We start from the raw sequence: 19,077 nt of genomic DNA, 5'->3' as shown, positions 1-19,077 counted from the left end.
CAGCAGTATCAGTGGGCTCGGGCTCATCGCCTCCCAGCACGGGGAGACAAAATGGCGGTCGCACGGGGGCAGGGAGGGCGGAGCTACGTACGGGTTCCATGCCACGCGAGAACTACAACTCCCAGGATGATCTCGGTCGAAGGCGGGAGGCCGAGGAGAGCGCTAGGGTCGCTAGGCTCTGTGTCCTCCCGCCCCCTAGTGGAAAGTCTCTGGAATGCGTTGTTTGCTCCGGTCCGCCCCCCAGACCTTCCTCGCAACTGGCCGACGGGAATCGTAGTTCTTCGACGACAGAGTTGAACCTCCTTCGGGCCTTACGAAACTACACTTCCCGGTGCGATTTCGGCGCCTGCGCACAAGGCCGCGGGGCGTACTACGGTTCCCGGCAGGCCCTGCGACGCGCGCAGCTGCGTGCTGACGCGCATAATTGGTCGTGCTGACGTGCAGCGCGGCCCAGGCGGGGTGCGAGTGGCGCAGTCGGAGTCCGCTGCGGCCCCGGAGGAAGCGAGGAGTCGGCTGTGTCGGCTGAGGCGGGCGGACCGGCGAGGCAAGGCGGCGGCTCCAGGCCCCGAGGGACTCAGGAGCTCGAGCAGCGGCAGCACCTCTCCCCCTCGGAGGCGGCGGGCGGAGGCGGCGGCGGCGGGTGAGAGGGTGAGGGAGCGCGCGAACCGGGTGGGGGAGGGGCGGCGGCCCCGGCGCAAGGCCAAAGCGCGCGGAGAACGGCTCAGGCCGCCGCGCGCACGCGCGCTCGCCGCCCCTAGCTCGCGCGCGGACGTCCTTGCTTGTCTGCCTCCCCTCCCCCCTTCTCGCGGTTCCTGTCGCGCGCGGGCTTTTATTCCCCCCTCCCCCATGGCAACGGCGCGCGCCGCCGACTGCACTTGGGCTCGCGCGCGCTCTCGAGGGGGGAGCGCGCGACTCGGCTTCTCGCCTCCCCGACGCGTGCGGCGAGGAGGCCCTCCTGCAGCTGTCTTTGCCGACATTTTCTCGGCGAGGAAGGGGCTGCGGCGGCCGGGTCCCGCTGCCGGCTCCTTTCCCCCGCGCTTCTCCGGCGTCCGGCCTACCCGTCCTTCCCGGGGGCCTGGGGTCGGGCCCGGAGCCTCCCATACTATGGGGCGCCGCGCAGCTCCCTCCCCCATTTCTCAAGGCTGAAAATAGGCCTTGGCTGCTCAGCCAGTGCAGAGAAGGCCTTGAACTAGATGCCCGGGAGAGTTAGGCAGTTTGGATTCGCTACTGTCTGCCGTGAGGTATTAGAAAGAGAAGGATTCTAAATGTTTAAAAAAAAATTCACATATTTGGTCTAGGTATGTAAAAGCAGATCACATGCTTCTTTCTTTCTTGAACTTTTTCATCGTCTCCCCAAAAGTTGTGTTACGGCTGGGGAGGAGGCTGCCAGCCCTTCCTTGAGGAGAAAACGCTGGATTTTGTCATTATTTGGCACACAAGTTTTCTAGGCCTTGGTTTTCACTCAGACGCTTTTCTAAGATTTCTTCTGGGTCAAAAATTGAAGAAGTGTTGTGTTTCCTCTTGAGTGTGAGTTTAGGTCTCTTCCTGAGCTAGTATTTTAGCTTTTGGGGTTTCATAGTGTCCTCTCAGCTACTATAGTGCCCCAATGCTGAGGTTGTTGTGCTTATTACTTATGTCCATTTTCTTGCACACTCTCTTCTCTTTTTGGTGCGTTTTTTTTCTTGAATACCATAATACTGAATTTCAGGACTCCCTTCTGCCTGGTTAGTTGGGCATCGTGATAATTTTCCAACAGAAAAGACTCCTTTTTGTCTTTTTTTTTTTTTTTTTTTTTTTTGCAGTGTTTACTGTCAGCGTTTAGCACGGGTGATTTTTGCATACCCACAGTCCGTGGACCCCAGTTTAAGTATCCTTATTTAGGTTTTGGTGATTTGTGTTTGTGTTGTTAATACACTCCTTGGTTCATCTATCCTTTTAGTGTTTTGAGCATTGTCTTAGATGCTGTGGTATTTGTTTGTTTGGGTTTTTTTTTTTTTCCTTCTTTTTTGGCTCATTCCTTAAAAGTTCTCTAGTCTGTTGTGATTTAATACCCTTTGCTTAGCAGCTGCTGGTTATCCTTCTCCAGGGAGTGGGAGGATTATTGTGTGAGGTGGTATGGAAGTGTGGGTGAATGGTTAAGCTGAAGAATTGATTGCAGGTCAGAAGCATTCTGCAAGGGAAGCAGAAACTGGGTAGGGTATAGAGAACCAAAGAAGGCCTAGCTTTAGAATAGGGAGGAGAAAATTTGAGAAAATAAAAGTGAGGGTTGGAAGATTTCTTGTGCTGTAAAGAAATTTTTTATTTCTTTGCACAGTCTCACTTGTCTTTCATAGATTTAGCATAATTTGTCACTCCTTTAACCCAGTATTGTTATTTCGTTTTGTTTTGCTTTCAGATCTCTAGAGTCTGCAACTGGGATTGGGCAGGGTCCCAGCTTTAGAGTTGGGGGGTAAGGGGCTCCAAACTGTTCTAGAGTTGGATTAGCTCCCTTTCATTCAACATCTCCCTGTATGGGGTGGGGTGGGGTGGCGCTTTAGTACAGTCTTTCAGGTATTTGTATGATGTTTCTTTCAGAATATTTAAAATGAAGCCTTTTCTTTTATCCAGTTCTATGTTTTTCCCCTCTACTTTCACTAATCTCTCCGCTTTGTTCCTTGGGTTCTTTCCTGGGATCATTTTCCCTCACACATTTCCCCATGTGAAACTATCTCGGACAGGATGAGTTGGAGAAAAAAACAGAGTACATGTACCTGGAGAAAGGAATAGAGTGTACGTAGCCAAGAAATCTAATCAGTAAAACTAGGGTTAGAGGGCTTTTCAGAGTCATGCTGGGGTTGGGACAGATTGAGAGGATAGAACCTGGTAGGAGGCACGTGATAACATGTGAGAGGGTTAAGGATGGGCTGGAAGAGAAAAACTAGGAAATGAGATAACGGGACTGTTAGGGAAAGCTGACAGTTTGATATTAACGAAAGTGAGGTATCGGGGGTTTTGTGAGTAAGTGTAGGGGAAGGAATGTAGAGAAGGTATGGGGACAGTTGGAACAGAGGAGGCTGATTTGGTGTATTTAGAGCATTGAATTGAAAATGTAATATTTTACAGGAGCTAGTGAGAGTTCGGTGAGCCACAAACCATGTGAGAAATCCTATTGGGAAGGAAATTGAAGGAATATATTGTCAGGATAGTTGATTGGAAATGGCCCCTTACTTGAGAGGTGAGGTATAAGAGGATTACATATCCAAGGTTCATGTGTTTCTGATGTGCATGCTGGCCTTTAGCCTGGGCCACCTTTTGGATATCTAGGGGCTGTTCAGTCAGATTGTGTTAATAATTTCTGGCTACCTTCAGGGTAGCCTGAAATGCTTAGGTCAGTTCTTGAAGAGTCTAGGCTTGGACTGCAGGCCTTTGGGTGCCACAGATCTTCGTTTGGTGTTTGTTGTGCCCTGTTTGGAGGCCTCAGTCAGTTGCCAGGGGTTAGGAATTAGAGTAGTTGGTGAAGATACCAGTTGTGTATATTGGGGCTAAAGGAGAATAAAGAGATAGTGTGGAGACATTTGGGAGAAATGGGATCTTTGTTTTGGGTGGAAACAGGAAAGCTAGGTGAAAACAAGAGTGGCTCTTGCAAATTGTGGGGAAAGGCTGTAAGAGCTGGGCTATGATTTGGTGGAAAGAAAGCAGTGTTGGAAGATTGAAGAACAGGTTTTTTTAGGAGACCAGGAGGATTATGCAGCTAAAGGAGGTTTAGTGTGGAGAGACATGTTGAAGTAGGGTTGAAGAAGAGCAGGGATTTGGGTGGTGGTAAGTGGCTAGTTTGGGGCCAGGGGCCTGACCCGTGTCTCCCCGCTCCCCTTCAGGAGCGGTGGTGCCCCACCCCGGGCACGGGGCCATGTACAACGGGATCGGGCTGCCGACGCCCCGGGGCAGCGGCACCAACGGCTACGTCCAGCGCAACCTGTCCCTGGTGCGGGGCCGCCGGGGTGAGCGGCCTGACTACAAGGGAGAGGAGGAACTGCGGCGCCTGGAGGCTGCCCTGGTGAAGCGGCCTAATCCTGACATCCTGGACCACGAGCGCAAGCGGCGCGTGGAGCTGCGATGCCTCGAGCTGGAGGAGATGATGGAAGAGCAGGGGTGAGGGAGGGCTGGGGGAGAGCCAAGCACTGAGTGAGTGCAGAGCTGGGGGAGTTAGGTGGGATGTAGGGAGCTTAGGGCTGGTTGAAAGAGGCCTGGAGAGGACTTGTAGGAGGGGAGGAGGTAAAGGAGCTAGCGGATTGAAAGGAGTTAAGGGACAGTTCAAAGTGGGAGATGAGGAACCTGTGCCTGGGATATAAAAGGGAGCCTTTTATGAGTTATTTAGATGGAGGCACATGAGGAAAGAGGGGGGCCATTGAGAAGCAAATATGTGCTTTGAGGGAGAGGTGGGGAAGCAGACCAGGGAAGAGACAAGAGCTAGCTAGGTAAGCTGATACGTGTTGTCATTGGTAGAGAAAAGGAAGGTAAATGGATTTAAGGATTGAGGCCTTGGACAGTAGCAAAGGCAGGAAAACAGGAATTGAAATAATACCCGGATAAAAGGGATCATGGGTTGGATAGGGAATTGAGATTTTGGAAAAGGAGCACATTAAAGCAGAAAACCTTTTAGAGCAGTGGTTTTCAAACTTCAGCAGTGGCGCCCGTTTCATATAATGCTTGTTACTTTGGAATCCCAGGAAATGAAAGACTTGTTCTTGTTGATTGGATTTGGGGAGGAACACCTGGAACTCTGCCTGCTTAACTTTCCTCTCTTGGCCCCTGGAGTGTAGCATGTTTAAAATCCACTGTTCTAGAGGGTGTAGTCAGTGAAGGGAAGAAAGGTGACAGGAAAAGAGCAGGATTTAATAGACGGGCCCTTTGGGTGACAGTGAGTGAAAAATTGTATGTGTGCATGGAAAGGGAAGGGATCCTGCTGGGAACGAGGGAACTGTAAACCTGGGACTGGGGAAAGTGTCTAGTCAAGCTCTAACCCTGAAGGCTTTTGTTCTCCAGGTACGAGGAACAGCAAATTCAGGAAAAAGTGGCGACCTTTCGACTCATGTTGCTGGAGAAGGATGTGAACCCTGGGGGCAAGGAGGAGACCCCAGGGCAGAGGCCAGCGTGAGTGTTTCCCTCTCTCGATTTTTTCTGGACTCTATTCTGCTTTTGCTGTTCTCTCTGTTTAGTTTGGACTTTCTCCCTGCTCTTGTCTTCATTTTCTCATGGCTGTTTGTGTGAATATGACTCTGCATTTTGTTCTCTATCTCCTTTAGACCTTTGACCTTTTCTCCTCTAGGGTAACTGAGACTCACCAGTTGGCAGAATTGAATGAGAAGAAGAACGAGCGACTCCGAGCTGCCTTTGGCATCAGTGATTCCTATGTGGATGGCAGCTCTTTTGATCCTCAGCGTCGTGCTCGAGAAGCTAAACAACCAGTTCCTGAGCCACCCAAACCTTACAGGTACACAAGACCAAGAAGCCAGTGTCAGTTTCTCTTCCTAATTCTAAGCACTCTGCTCCATTTTTTGTGTGTGGACTATGTCTTTTCAAATTCTTGAGATTTTGTTCTTAAGTTGAAATGTCTAAGAAAGTTTGTCTTAGCACCCATCTCTGCCGTTTTTCATCTTTCCTCAGCCTTGTCCGGGAGTCTAGCAGTTCTCGCTCACCAACCCCAAAGCAAAAGAAGAAGAAAAAGAAGAAAGATAGAGGACGGTAAGTTAGTTGGAAAGCTATTCTAGTAGCCAGAGGACCAAAACCTGTCATGTTTTTTCTCTCTCCCTGGAAATAGAGTATTCTTATTTCTTGGAAGTAGGAGAGAGTTGTCAGAAAAGTCAGGGAAGAGGGCGTTACCATTCAGGTCTCAGCTGGAAGAAGAAATAATGTGTGCTGCTTCAGTGGGGAAGGGTTGATTCTGCACCTCTGCAGAACTGATCAGCAGCATTTTGGAGTTATGTTGTTTTTTCCATTTTGGGGTTTGTTGCTATATAATAGGGAGGTACCTATGCTTCTTGGAGAGTAAATAAGTTCTGAGCTTAGATCAGCACATTGGTGTTATTGGAGTTGTTCTGTGCTTTAGAAGCCTTTTGGGGGATGGATTATAAGTGGGTGGGCCAGGGAAGGAGGCAGGCTGAATGACCTGTTTCTGAACCCATGTTTAGCAGGTCAGAGAGCAGCTCTCCTCGACGAGAGAGGAAGAAGAGCTCTAAGAAGAAGAAGCACAGGTATGAGGTGGGAATATATGGAAGAATTGGAGAGGTTTGGTGAGTCCAGGCCTAGATAAAATATAATAGTTTTACTTACTTTTTACCAACAGGTCAGAATCTGAATCCAAGAAAAGGAAGCATAGGTAAGAGCTCTTTGTGGCATAGGGAACATAGTGGCACATGGAGTGGTGAGCCATTGCTTGATGGCCTTGCTGGCTCTTTGGGGTTTTTTTTTTTCCCTTGGAATAAAGTACAGTTCCTTGATCTCCTACTGTCAGTAACTCAGTTCTTTCTTTTACTTTTCGTTTTATTTCTTTCTTTAAAAATGATTTTTATTTTAAATAATTTTGCCTTATTTCCCAGGTCTCCTACTCCTAAGAGCAAACGTAAATCTAAGGACAAGAAGCGGAAGCGGTGAGTGAATTAGAGCGGAATTTGCTTAGCTAGTAGATGAGTGCCACCTGGGGATAGGGCAGAATCAGTCACGTTCCTGACTGGTAAAAGGTTGAAGGGTGGATAAGGGGAACCCAGTGCAGGTGTGACAGCATCCTGAGCTGTGGTGGTGGTCTTTCTTCAGGTCTCGAAGTACAACACCAGCCCCCAAGAGCCGACGGGTGCACCGTTCAACTTCCGCAGACTCTGCTTCCTCTTCAGATACTTCCCGCAGTCGGTAAGGGGTGGTCCAGGAGGAAGGGAGGGAGAGGGACTTGTGGGTTAATCAATTTAATATTTATTGAGCGCCCACGGTGTGCTAGGCGCTGCACAGACCATTCGGAAGACACGGTCCCTGCCCTCTAGGAGCTGACAGGCTAAAGCAACAGGATGGACAGACATATACATTTCCCCTTCTCTTTTTTTTTTTTTTTTTTTTTGTTTTTTGTTTTCTTTTGTTTGTGATTTTTTGTTTTGTTCTGATATATATGGACTGCCAGAATAGGGGGGGTGGTGGTTTGTTCGTGGTGTCTGGGGGAGGAAGGAATCCTTACCCTGGCTTCCTTAATCGGGGAAGGCTTCCTGAAGGAGGTGGGCTCAGAGGTGAGTTGTGAATGAAGCGGGTAGGGAATGGACTGGGTGGAGGGTTTTGGGAGGTTTGGGGGAGGTAAATATAAAGGGGTAGAGGGAGAACGTTTTTGGGGATTCATGTTGAGAAGAGAAGGAGCAAAGTGAACTGGACTTGAATTTCAATATGAGTTACTTGAATCTTGTGAGTAAGAGAAGGTTCTTTGGAATAGGGTTATATTGAAGAAAGGTGGATGGGAGCTGGGGAGGGGGTTTTCTGTTCTCCCCTGAACTGATTTTCTTTCTCTTTTCCCATCCTCAATTACCTCCCTCAGGTCTCGAAGTGCTGCAGCTAAAACCCGTACAACTACCTTGACTGGGCGAAGTCCTTCCCCTGCTTCCGGGCGTCGAGGGGAGGGAGATGCACCATCCAGGGAACCAGGTATCACCAACATAGGGCAGCCTAGTAGCCCGGAGCCTTCTACAAAGCAGCCTAGTAGCCCTTATGAAGACAAAGATAAAGACAAGAAGGAGGTATGTTCCTGAGTTAATGGATATTCTTTGGGTTGCAGGGCTGTGGATTCAGGATAGGTGTGTGAAGTTAAGGGAGAAGTAAGGTCCGGTTTTGTTTTCTGCATTCCTCTCAGTTATTCATAAAGTTCTCTTTTACATTTGCAAATCTTTTAGAATTGTGGCTTTCAGACTTTACTGGGTGTTAATAGGTTTTATGTCACTGTACTCTTTGTACCTATAAGTCTATAGAATTGAAACAAAATTTTTTTGAACTACACCTAACCTTATTACTTACAGTGTCTCTAGTATCAATTTCATTAAATGCTGGTTGTGGCTCATTAAAACTTTTCAACCCACTGGGTTGCTGCTTGCAGTCTGAAAACACTGCTTTGGAAAGATCTTTTCAGTACCTGTTCTTTTATACTTGCTATTAAAATTCACGATCTAATCATGTTTTCTTACTTCAACAATCACAGTATAATTTTAATTGCTCTTTGCTAAATTTGTAGCTCTCCTGTCTTTTTCATGTTACCCAGAGTTGCTTTTCTAAACTGCAAGTTGGATCATCTCAGAAACTTAATTTACTTCTTATTGCTTTTGACTTTAATATTTAAAGCTTTCATAACTTGGTTTCTTTCTGTATTTCCCTGTACATCATTCTGGTCTTTCTTATTCACATAAGTCATGTACTCAAATCTCTGTTTTTTTTTCTTTTATTTTAATATAGTTGTTTTTTAAGGGTGAAGTCAGTCATTTTGGGAAACTGCTTTATTTTTCCATTTAAAAATACCTTTTTCTGCACTCACCGTTTTGTAATGGTTGTCTGTTGTGAAATATAGTACATTAGTTTGCATTATGTTTTTTCTCTAGATAGAAGACTCGAGATTGTAGACTCTGTTTTCCTATGTTTCTCACTATGTTTTATATTATGTGATCTCTTGTTATTGAATGAATGTGACTGCCTGTGGTGAGGAAAAGGACCAGTTGGTATAATGGGGTGCATAGAGGAAAAGTTTCATAGGAAAGGGTGTTGGGATCTTACAGGTAATAAGAAGTTTTGGTGCTTACATACCCGTATCCTTACTCTTTTTTCCACTCTTAGAAATCTGCAGTTCAACCTAGCCCCTCTCCGGAAAGGAGCAGCACAGGGCCAGAACTACCTGCTCCCACTCCGCTCCTTGCTGAGCAATATGGCGGCTCCCCACAACCCCTTGCAACAACCCCCTTAAGTCAGGAGCCAGTGAACCCCCCTTCTGAGGCTTCTCCAGCCCAGGGCCATTCACCACCTAAGTCTCCTGAGAAACCTCCCCAATCTTCTTCAGAGAGCTGCCCTCCCTCCCCTCAACCTACCAAAGTTTCTCGGCATGCCAGCTCTTCCCCTGAAAGTCCTAAACCTACACCAGCTCCTGGGTCCCGCCGAGAGATTTCTTCTTCTCCTGCATCCAAGAGTCGCTCACATGGCCGAGCAAAACGGGATAAGTCACATTCTCATACTCCTTCTCGTAGAGTGGGGAGGTCCCGTAGTCCTACCACTAAGAGGGGGCGGTCTCGGTCTCGAACCCCTACCAAGAGAGGTCATTCTCGGTCCCGGTCACCTCAGTGGCGTAGGTCCCGGTCTGCACAGAGGTGGGGACGATCTAGGAGCCCCCAGCGACGTGGCCGCTCTAGGTCTCCTCAGCGACCAGGCTGGTCCAGGAGCAGAAATACACAGAGAAGAGGCAGGTCTAGGTCAGCAAGACGAGGCAGGTCACACTCTAGATCCCCTGCACCTAGGGGCAGATCTCGTTCTAGAACACCTGCCCGGAGGGGCAGATCTCGGTCTAGGACACCTGCCAGGCGGAGGTCACGATCTAGAACACCCACTAGGCGCAGGTCTCGGTCTAGAACACCAGCCCGGAGGGGCAGGTCTCGGTCTAGAACACCTGCTAGGCGCAGATCTAGGACCCGATCACCAGTACGACGGAGGTCTCGTAGTAGATCGCTAGCCAGGAGAAGTGGCAGGTCACGCTCTAGAACCCCAGCCAGGCGTGGGCGGTCGCGCTCCAGAACCCCAGCCAGGCGTGGGCGGTCACGCTCCAGAACCCCAGCTAGACGAAGTGGCCGGTCGCGCTCTAGAACACCGACCAGGAGAGGGAGATCTCAGTCTAGGACACCAGCAAGACGAGGAAGATCCCGTAGTAGAAGTCTAGTTAGACGGGGAAGATCTCACTCTAGAACACCACAAAGAAGGGGCAGGTCTGGCTCATCATCAGAGCGGAAGAACAAATCCAGAACATCACAGAGAAGGAGCAGGTCCAACTCAAGCCCAGAAATGAAGAAATCTCGAGTTTCTTTGAGGCGGAGCAGGTCTCTCTCTTCACCAAGGTCCAAAGTAAAATCCCGCTTGTCTTTGAGGCGAAGCCTTTCAGGGTCCTCTCCACGCCCTAAACAAAAGTCTCAGACACCACCAAGGCGCAGTCGCTCTGGATCATCCCAACCTAAAGCTAAATCTAGAACACCACTAAGGCGAAGTCGCTCTGGTTCTTCTCCGCTTCCTAATCAGAAATCTAAAACGCCATCAAGACAGAGTCATTCCAGTTCATCTCCTCAACCTAACGTGAAATCTGGAACGCCACCAAGGCAAGAGTCTGTAATAAGTCCGCAGGTAAATGAACAATTGGCAACACCACAAAGACAGAGCCGCTCTGAATCATCACCTGATCCTGAGGTGAAGTCTAGGACCCCTTCGAGACATAGCTGCTCTGGGTCTTCTCCTTCTAGAGTGAAATCTAGCACACCTCCGAGACGGAGCCGATCTGGGTCGTCATCTCCACAACCCAAAATGAAAGCAGTAACGTCACCAATCCAAAGCCATTCTGGCTTCTCTTCTCCAAGTCCTAGTAGAGTGTCGTCTAAAACACCTCCAAGGCAAAGCAGATCAGAGTCTCCATGCTCCAAGACAGAATCTAGATTGTTGCAAAGACACAGCCATTCTAGATCCTCCTCTCCAGATACCAAAGTGAAACCTGGAACACCACTAAGACAGAGTCACTCAGGGTCTACTTCGCCATGCCCCAAAGCAAAGCCCCAAACTCCACCAGGGCATAATCTTCCTGGATCAAAGTCACCATGTTCCCAAGAGAAGTCTAAAGATTCATCAGCACAAAGTTGCTCTGGATCTTTCTCCATCTGTCCAGGAGTAAAGTCCTGCACACCACCCTCATCTCTGCAACAGAAAGGACAATCTCCAACTTCACCAGACTCCACATCTGGTACTTCAAGTCCAGAAATGAGACAGAGTCATTCTGAATCTCCATATCTGCAGACCAAATCTCAGACACCTCCTAAGGGTGGCCAGTCCAGGTCCTCATCTCCAATCACTGAGCTGGCACCCAGATCTCCAACAAGACAAGATAGAAGTGAATTGTCAGCAGGTCCTAGGCTGAAATCTGGAATGTCTCCTGAGCAGAGCGGGTCCCAGTCTGACTCTTCCCTATATCCTGCAATGGACTCTAAATCTCTTCTGGGACAGAGTAGATTGGAGCCTTCTGAATCAAAAGAAAAAACTGGCTTACTCCTTCAGGAGGATGTTACTGCATCATCTCCAAGACCAAGAGACAAATTGAGTCCTCCTTCTGTGCAGGATAGGCCTGAGTCCTCACCAGTACTTAGAGACACCCCTAGAACTCCATCAAGGGAAAGAGGTGGTGTTGAGTCATCTCCAGATACAAAAGACCGAAGTAGTGCATTAGCTAAGCCAAGGCAAGATGAGGAATTAATGGAGGTGGTAGAGAAATCTGAAGAATCCTTAAACCAGGTCCTGCCCCATTTGTCTCCAGAACTTAAAGAAATGGCTGGAAGTAACTTTGAATCATCTCCTGAAATAGAAGAAAGATCTGCCATGTCTTTAACTCTCGATCAAAGCCAGTCACAGGCTTCTTTGGAAGAAGTCCCTGCAGTGGCCTCAGCTTGGAGCGGGCCACGCTTTTCTCCAGAACATAAAGAACTGTCTAACTCTCCTCCCAGAGAGAATAGCTTTGGATCACCTTTAGAATTTAGAAACTCTGGCCCTATTACAGAAATGAATACTGGATTTTCTCCTGAGGTTAAAGATTTGAATGGACCTTTTCCTAATCAGCTGGAGACAGATCCATCTCTAGATGTGAAAGAACAATCAACAAGGTCCTCCAGACACAGCAGTTCTGAGTTATCCCCAGATGCGGTGGAAAAAGCAGGAATGTCTTCAAATCAGAGTGTCTCTTCGCCAGTACTTGATGCTATACCTAGAACACCCTCAAGGGAAAGAAGTAGTTCTGCATCTTCTGAAATAAAAGATGGTTTACCCAGAACCCCCTCAAGGAGAAGCAGGTCTGGGTCTTCCCCAGGACTTAGAGATGGGTCTGGGACTCCCTCAAGGCACAGCCTATCTGGGTCGTCTCCTGGAATGAAAGATATACCTAGAACACCATCCAGGGGAAGGAGTGAATGTGATTCCTCTCCAGAAGCAAAAGCTTTGCCTCAGACTCCTAGGCCAAGGAGTCATTCTCCATCATCCCCAGAGCTCAACAATAAGTGTCTTACCCCCCAGAGAGAAAGAAGTGGGTCAGAGTCTTCAGTTGAACAGAAGACTGTGACTAGGACTCCTCTGGGGCAGAGACGTCGGTCTGGATCTTCTCAAGAACTTGATGGGAAACCCAGTTCATCGCCTCAGGAGAGAAGTGAGTCAGACTCTTCTCCAGATTCTAAAGCTAAGACACGAATGCCACTTAGACAAAGGAGCCACTCTGGATCATCTCCGGAGGTCGACAGCAAATCCCGGCCTTCTCCTCGGCGTAGTAGGTCTGGCTCATCCCCTGAAGTTAAAGATAAGCCAAGAGCAGTACCCAGGGCACAGAGTGGTTCTGATTCCTCTCCTGAACCCAAGGCTCCTGTCCCTCGGGTCCTTCCAAGACGAAGCAGATCAGGTTCATCAAGCAAAGGCAGAGGCCCTTCGCCTGAAGGAAGCAGCAGTTCTGAGTCCTCTCCAGAACACCCACCCAAATCCAGAACTACTAGAAGAAGCTCTAGGTCATCACCAGAGCCCAAGACCAAGTCTCGTACTCCGCCTCGCCGTCGCAGCTCTCGATCATCTCCTGAGCTGACTAGGAAGGCCAGGCTGTCCCGTAGAAGCCGTTCTGCGTCATCCTCACCAGAGACCCGCTCTAGAACTCCCCCAAGACGCCGAAGAAGTCCCTCAGTGTCTTCGCCAGAGCCAGCCGAAAAGTCAAGATCCTCACGCCGGCGGCGTTCAGCTTCATCTCCACGCACTAAGACAACTTCAAGGAGAGGGCGTTCTCCTTCACCAAAGCCTCGTGGGCTGCAGAGGTCCCGTTCCCGCTCGAGGAGGGAGAAAACCAGAACAACCCGTCGTCGAGATAGGTCTGGATCTTCTCAGTCAACCTCCCGGAGAAGACAGCGGAGCCGGTCAAGGTCTCGGGTTACTCGGCGTCGCAGGGGAGGCTCTGGTTACCGTTCAAGGTCTCCTGCCCGGCAGGAGAGTTCCAGAACCTCCTCTAGACGCCGAAGAGGCCGCTCTCGGACACCCCCAACCAGTCGGAAGCGTTCCCGCTCACGCACATCACCAGCCCCATGGAAACGCTCCAGGTCTCGGGCCTCTCCAGCCACTCACCGGCGATCCAGGTCCAGAACACCCCTGGTTAGCCGACGGAGGTCCAGGTCTCGAACTTCACCAGTCAGCCGGAGGCGATCAAGGTCCAGGACATCAGTGACTAGACGAAGATCTCGATCAAGAGCTTCCCCAGTGAGTCGAAGGCGATCTAGGTCCAGAACACCACCAGTAACCCGCCGTCGATCAAGGTCCAGAACACCGACTCGCCGACGGTCCCGTTCTAGGACTCCACCAGTGACTCGGAGAAGGTCCAGATCTAGGACCCCACCAGTAACCAGAAGGCGATCTCGAAGCAGAACCTCCCCTATCACTCGCAGAAGATCAAGATCCAGAACATCCCCAGTCACCCGAAGGAGGTCAAGATCTCGCACGTCTCCGGTAACTCGAAGGAGGTCCCGCTCTCGAACCTCTCCAGTGACACGCCGCCGATCTAGGTCCCGAACGCCTCTAGCTATTCGGCGCCGCTCTAGGTCTCGAACCCCATTGTTAGCACGCAAGCGTTCTCGAAGTCGCTCACCACTTGGTATTCGCCGCCGTTCTAGGTCCCGTACTCCACGAACAACTCGGGGCAAACGGTCCTTAACAAGATCTCCTCCAGCTATCCGCAGGCGTTCTGCATCCGGAAGCAGTTCTGATCGTTCACGTTCTGCTACTCCTCCAGCAACGAGAAATCATTCTGGTTCTCGGACACCTCCAGTAGCGCTCAATAGCTCCAGAATGAGCTGCTTCAGTCGTCCTAGTATGTCACCAACGCCTCTTGACCGCTGTAGATCACCTGGAATGCTTGAGCCCCTTGGCAGCTCTAGAACACCCATGTCTGTCCTGCAGCAAGCTGGTGGTTCCATGATGGATGGTCCAGGTCCCCGAATTCCTGATCACCCGAGAACGTCTGTGCCAGAAAACCATGCTCAGTCCAGAATTGCACTTGCCCTGACGGCTATCAGTCTTGGCACCGCTCGGCCGCCTCCGTCCATGTCTGCAGCTGGCCTTGCTGCAAGAATGTCCCAGGTTCCAGCTCCAGTGCCTCTCATGAGTCTCAGAACAGCCCCAGCTGCCAGCCTTGCCAGCAGGATTCCTGCAGCCTCTGCAGCAGCCATGAACCTGGCCAGCGCCAGGACACCTGCCATCCCAACAGCAGTGAACTTGGCTGACTCAAGAACGCCAGCTGCAGCAGCAGCCATGAACTTGGCCAGCCCCAGAACAGCAGTGGCACCTTCAGCCGTGAACCTTGCTGACCCTCGTACCCCCACAGCGCCAGCTGTGAACCTGGCAGGAGCCAGAACCCCAGCTGCTTTGGCAGCTTTGAGTCTCACGGGTTCTGGCACAGCCCCGACTGCTGCAAACTATCCGTCCAGCTCCAGAACACCCCAGGCTCCAGCCCCTGCAAATCTGGTGGGTCCTAGATCTACACATGCCACAGCTCCTGTGAATATTGCCAGCTCAAGAACCCCTTCAGCCTTGGCCCCTGCAAATCTCACTAGTGCTAGAATGGCTCCAGCCTTGTCTGGCGCAAACCTCACCAGCCCTAGGGTGCCCCTCTCTGCCTATGAGCGCGTTAGTGGCAGAACCTCACCACCGCTCCTAGACCGAGCCAGGTCCAGAACCCCACCAGGAGGCCCAGGCTCCAGAACCCCACCATCTGCCCCAAGCCAGTCTAGAATGACATCTGAGCGGGCTCCCTCTCCTGCATCTAGAATGGTACAGGCTCCCTCACAGTCAGTTCTTCCTCCAGCTCAGGATCGGCCTAGGTCCCCTGTGCCATCTGCTTTTTCTGACCAGTCCCGATCTTTGCTTGCCCAGACCACCCCTGTAGCAGGGTCTCAGTCCCTTTCCTCTGGAACAGTGGCAAAGACCACATCCTCTGCTGGTGACCATGATGGCATGCTCTCTGGCCCCATCCCTGGGGTGTTCCACCCAGAGGGTGGGGAACCAACTGCCTCTATGGAGGCCCAGCAGCCTTCTGCTTTGGCTGCCCTGCAGCCAGCAAAGGAGCGACGGAGTTCGTCGTCCTCGTCCTCCTCTAGCTCCTCCTCTTCATCGTCGTCGTCATCGTCGTCGTCGTCCTCCTCCTCTGGCTCCAGTTCTAGCGACTCGGAGGGCTCTAGCCTTCCCACTCAACCTGAGGTAGCACTGAAGAGGTGAGGGAACTTTTAGAACTCTTCTACGGGGAAGGTTTTGGGGATGGTTGGTGGTGGTGGGGAGGGAGAAGCCCTATCCAGAGGTTCTTGGCTCTCTGAGGAGGTATGGGGACCATGATCCTTAAGCTGGGGGTAGAAGAGAATGCCGGGGTGGGGGTTAACGGGGGGGAGGAATGGGACAGGTAAAAGTCTCCGAAGGTTAATTCTCTAGAGGATAATGATAAGTTTTCCGTCTCTACAGAGGACAGAACTAGAGGAAATGGACTTAATTTTACAGCAGGAGGGATGGCAGTTAGACCTCAAGAGGAACTCCCTGGGCTGGAAGGATCTTCAGAGGTCATCCTATCCCTCTCCCTGCCTCCAGGCAGGACGGCCCCTCCCCCAGCCAACCCACACACACAGAGGCCTCCCCACGCTGTGGCTCTCCTCTCTGAGGACGGAGAGGACGGAGACCACCCAGCTTGGCTTCCACACCTGAGCCCAGGGACCTTATTCCTCCATCAGGGACATTCTTGAGGTTTAACCTTGATCCCTTTTGCTGCGGGCCCCAGCCTGTTGCTTGTGTTAGCAGAGGTTGGGTCAGTTGGGGCCACTGCTTTCCAGAGAATGCACTCACTGGCTCTCAGCTTGGAGAGCTCCCAGGGCCTTTCTCAGGCACCCCTCCCCCACTGCCGTTCCTCCAGGCCAAGGAAGGTAGGGTTGGGGCTGGGGCAGCTTGTCTCTTTGTGACGCCCTCTTCTCCCACAGGGTCCCCAGCCCCGCCCCAGCCCCAAAGGAGGCTGTTCGAGAGGGCCGTCCTCAGGAACCAACCCCAGCCAAGCGGAAGAGGCGTTCTAGCAGCTCCAGTTCCAGCAGCTCCTCCTCTTCTTCATCATCCTCTTCTTCCTCCTCTTCCTCTTCCTCCTCCTCCTCTTCCTCTTCTTCATCTTCCTCTTCTTCCTCTACTTCTTCTTCCCCCTCCCCTGCTAAGCCTGGCCCTCAGGCCTTGCCCAAACCTGCAAGCCCCAAGAAGCCACCCCCTGGCGAGCGGAGGTGAGTGCCGCCTTGCTTGAGAAGGAAGGGGTGGGGTGTGACCCTGGGGTGTGAGATCCCTGCTGGACTGCGGTGTCTGCTTGTACAGTAGGAGATGGGCTCTCCTCTCCCTGCTTACTCTGTTGTGCCCTGTTCTGGCAGAGGGCTGTCATCCAAGTGGGTGCTCAGGCCAGAATTGGGGAGTCCTAGGTTCCTTCCTCTCCCTGCCCCTGACATGCAACCTGGTCCCAGGTTCCAGGGATTCTAGCTTTTAAGTCTCCCCGTTGCTACCACCAGGGTCTGGCCACCGTCATCTTCTCCCGACTCTATCCACAGCCTCTTCCCTGTCTCCCTGCCTCCACGCCATTCTCTTCCACACGTAGCCAGAGGGATCTTTCTAAAACCGCACATCTGGTTACTCCCTTCACTCCACAAATCCTTCCGGGACGCCCTGTGGCCTGCAGGATAAAGCCCCACCTCTGCGGGAATGGCGTGTGAGGCTCTTCACCAACTGGCCTTGCCTGCCCTGTGTTCTCCTCTCCTGCCCGCCCCCACACATGCCCTGTGCTCCAGCCACACTCAGCAGCGCCTTGCAGTCTAAGGAGAACCCCATGCCTTTGGACATGCTGTTCCTCCTGCCTGGAATTCCCTTGTCCGCCTGGTGAACTCCTCGTTCTGCAAGACTCCGCTCAAACAGCACCTTCAAGAAGACTACCCTGCCCCTTCCCTGCCCTGCCCCATGTCTCCCTCCCCTGGGTCCCCAGACCCCATGTACATCGGTCCTGCGGGGCTGCTTCCCACACGTGGGGCCAAGCGAGCCACCCTTGGCCTGCCTTCACCATCAGACTGAGCTCCTCCAAGGGCAGGGACTGTCTTTATCTTTGCCTCCCCCGCTGCACCCCGTGCCCTGCCTGTTGGGGTACTCGGTGGATGGTGTGCGGGCGGATGGGTGAGTGAGCGGATGAAGGTGGGTCTGAGGTTGGCCCTACGTGGTATGAGGTTTGGTGGTCAGGACCTGGGGTGGGGTGGGGGTGGTCCTGAGTGCTGGCTTGTGGGTTTGAAAGAGTGTGGCACTATGGGGACCTGCTCTGATCCCCAGGTCCCGCAGCCCCCGGAAGCCAATAGACTCCCTCCGGGACTCCCGGTCCCTTAGCTACTCGCCTGCGGAGCGCCGCCGCCCCTCACCCCAGCCCTCACCGCGGGACCAGCAGAGGTAGGGTTGCCAGTGTGTGCTGTCCTGCCAGTAGCCCAGTCTGGCCGCCACTGATTCCTGCAAAATAAGTTCTAAGGTTACAAGGTACCAAGGGTTGGTGGTGTCCTGTGTGTGGTCTCATGTCTGTCCTTCATTGTAGCAGCAGTGAACGGGGTTCCCGGAGAAGCCAGCGTGGGGACAGCCACTCCCCGGGCCACAAGCGCAGGAGGGAAACGCCCAGCCCCCACTCCGTGCGGCACCGTTCCTCCAGGTATGTGTCTGTCACACTCTAGGGCTGGGCTCACTTCTGAGAGCTCCACGGCTGGCTGGGGCCTCTGCATTGATTATTCTCTTCCATTTCAGGTCTCCGTGAATCTTTTTTGGGGAATTCCACCATACCCCAAGTTCTGGAGCCACAGGACGTGCCCCCTTTCTCCCCAACAGAGCCGTGGGTGGGGGTCTTTGTCTGTCCTCTCCCCCCCAACCCTGGCAGCATCCTGGGGGGAGGGCTCCCTTCTTTCCCTCCCTCTTCCTTTTTTTTTTCTTTGTTCTGTGAAATGTTAATCTCTGTGAGTTTTTCCTGGTTCACATGTTTTGGGGGGTTTGGGGTGGGTGGGAATGAGAATGGGAGTTGCGGGAGGGGAGGATACAGTTTGGGACTCCCAGGTCTTAGAAAGGATCTGGGAGGCACTGCCCCCCTTTTAGCCCCGAGTTCCTGGGGGGATGATGGTTTGGTACTTGCGGACCTGTGTGAGGTATACCCGGAAAAAGGGGGCAGGAGTTGAAATTAGTTGGCTCCTCCTGGCCTCCCAATGAGGTTGTGGCCCCCTCCCCCCCCCCAACTTTTCTTCACGTTTCTTAAAGGCATTTTGGTTTTTTAAAATCTGTACAGCAAGAGCAACTTTTTCTGTCAAATAAAAATGAGAAATGCAGGAATTGGGTCTATAGATTGTTTATTATGGGTGGGGAGAGTTAGTTAGGAGAGGAGCTGCCCTTATTCTGTGGCTGCATTCCCCCTTTGCAAGGGGCATACCTTGGAGGAGCCTCATGGGTGGCTCTAGGCTGTGGATCCCCCAAGAACCCTCTCAAAACCAACAAACAAGCTCGTTCCAGCTGGGAGCCAGCATGCTCATGCTAGGAGGGGGCCGGCCACTCTGAAGAAACAAAGCTTCTAAACCTTTTGTCCCCAGGCTGAGCAGAAGGCTGGCCTGGGGGCTCTGGGTTCCTCTCCCAATTATGGCCTTTTGAGGGGTAGGCTGGGCTGGGGGTTGGTAGCTGTACTCAAGAGAGTTTGAGATGCAGCAGGCTGGCCTGGAAGAGGCTGAGGGTGGGGTGGGGCGGGGCGCAACAATGAGGTGATACCTG

General features: G+C 51.8%; 1 protein-coding gene across 11 annotated transcripts; it reads left to right on the top strand.

Moving 5' to 3' along the window:
• The first annotated feature begins 432 nt into the window (after positions 1 to 432).
• SRRM2 (serine/arginine repetitive matrix 2) lies at positions 433 to 19,021 on the top strand. Of its 11 annotated transcripts, none has more exons than XM_028499838.2 (15): positions 433 to 640; positions 3,855 to 4,128; positions 5,023 to 5,130; positions 5,306 to 5,470; positions 5,644 to 5,721; positions 6,171 to 6,230; positions 6,323 to 6,355; positions 6,576 to 6,626; positions 6,790 to 6,882; positions 7,547 to 7,745; positions 8,827 to 15,509; positions 16,257 to 16,541; positions 17,620 to 17,733; positions 17,873 to 17,983; positions 18,076 to 19,021. In XM_028499838.2, the coding sequence occupies exons 2-15, from the start codon at positions 3,887 to 3,889 to the stop codon at positions 18,083 to 18,085; spliced, it is 8,232 nt and encodes a 2,743-aa protein (XP_028355639.1). In that variant the 5' UTR covers positions 433 to 640; positions 3,855 to 3,886; the 3' UTR covers positions 18,086 to 19,021. The 11 variants fall into 11 exon arrangements, 8 of the variants coding, with proteins under 8 accessions (XP_028355639.1, XP_028355638.1, XP_023979437.1 ...); XM_028499837.2 differs by having other exon boundaries at positions 6,168 to 6,230; positions 17,876 to 17,983; XM_024123669.3 differs by having other exon boundaries at positions 6,168 to 6,230.
• Positions 19,022 to 19,077: the final 56 nt, after the last annotated feature.

The sequence above is a fragment of the Physeter macrocephalus genome, chromosome 14 (genome assembly GCF_002837175.3).
Source record: "Physeter macrocephalus isolate SW-GA chromosome 14, ASM283717v5, whole genome shotgun sequence".
NCBI lineage: Eukaryota > Metazoa > Chordata > Mammalia > Artiodactyla > Physeteridae > Physeter > Physeter macrocephalus.
The sequence above is the reverse complement of the archived record's forward strand: the minus strand, read 5'-3'. Positions and strand labels throughout refer to the sequence as shown.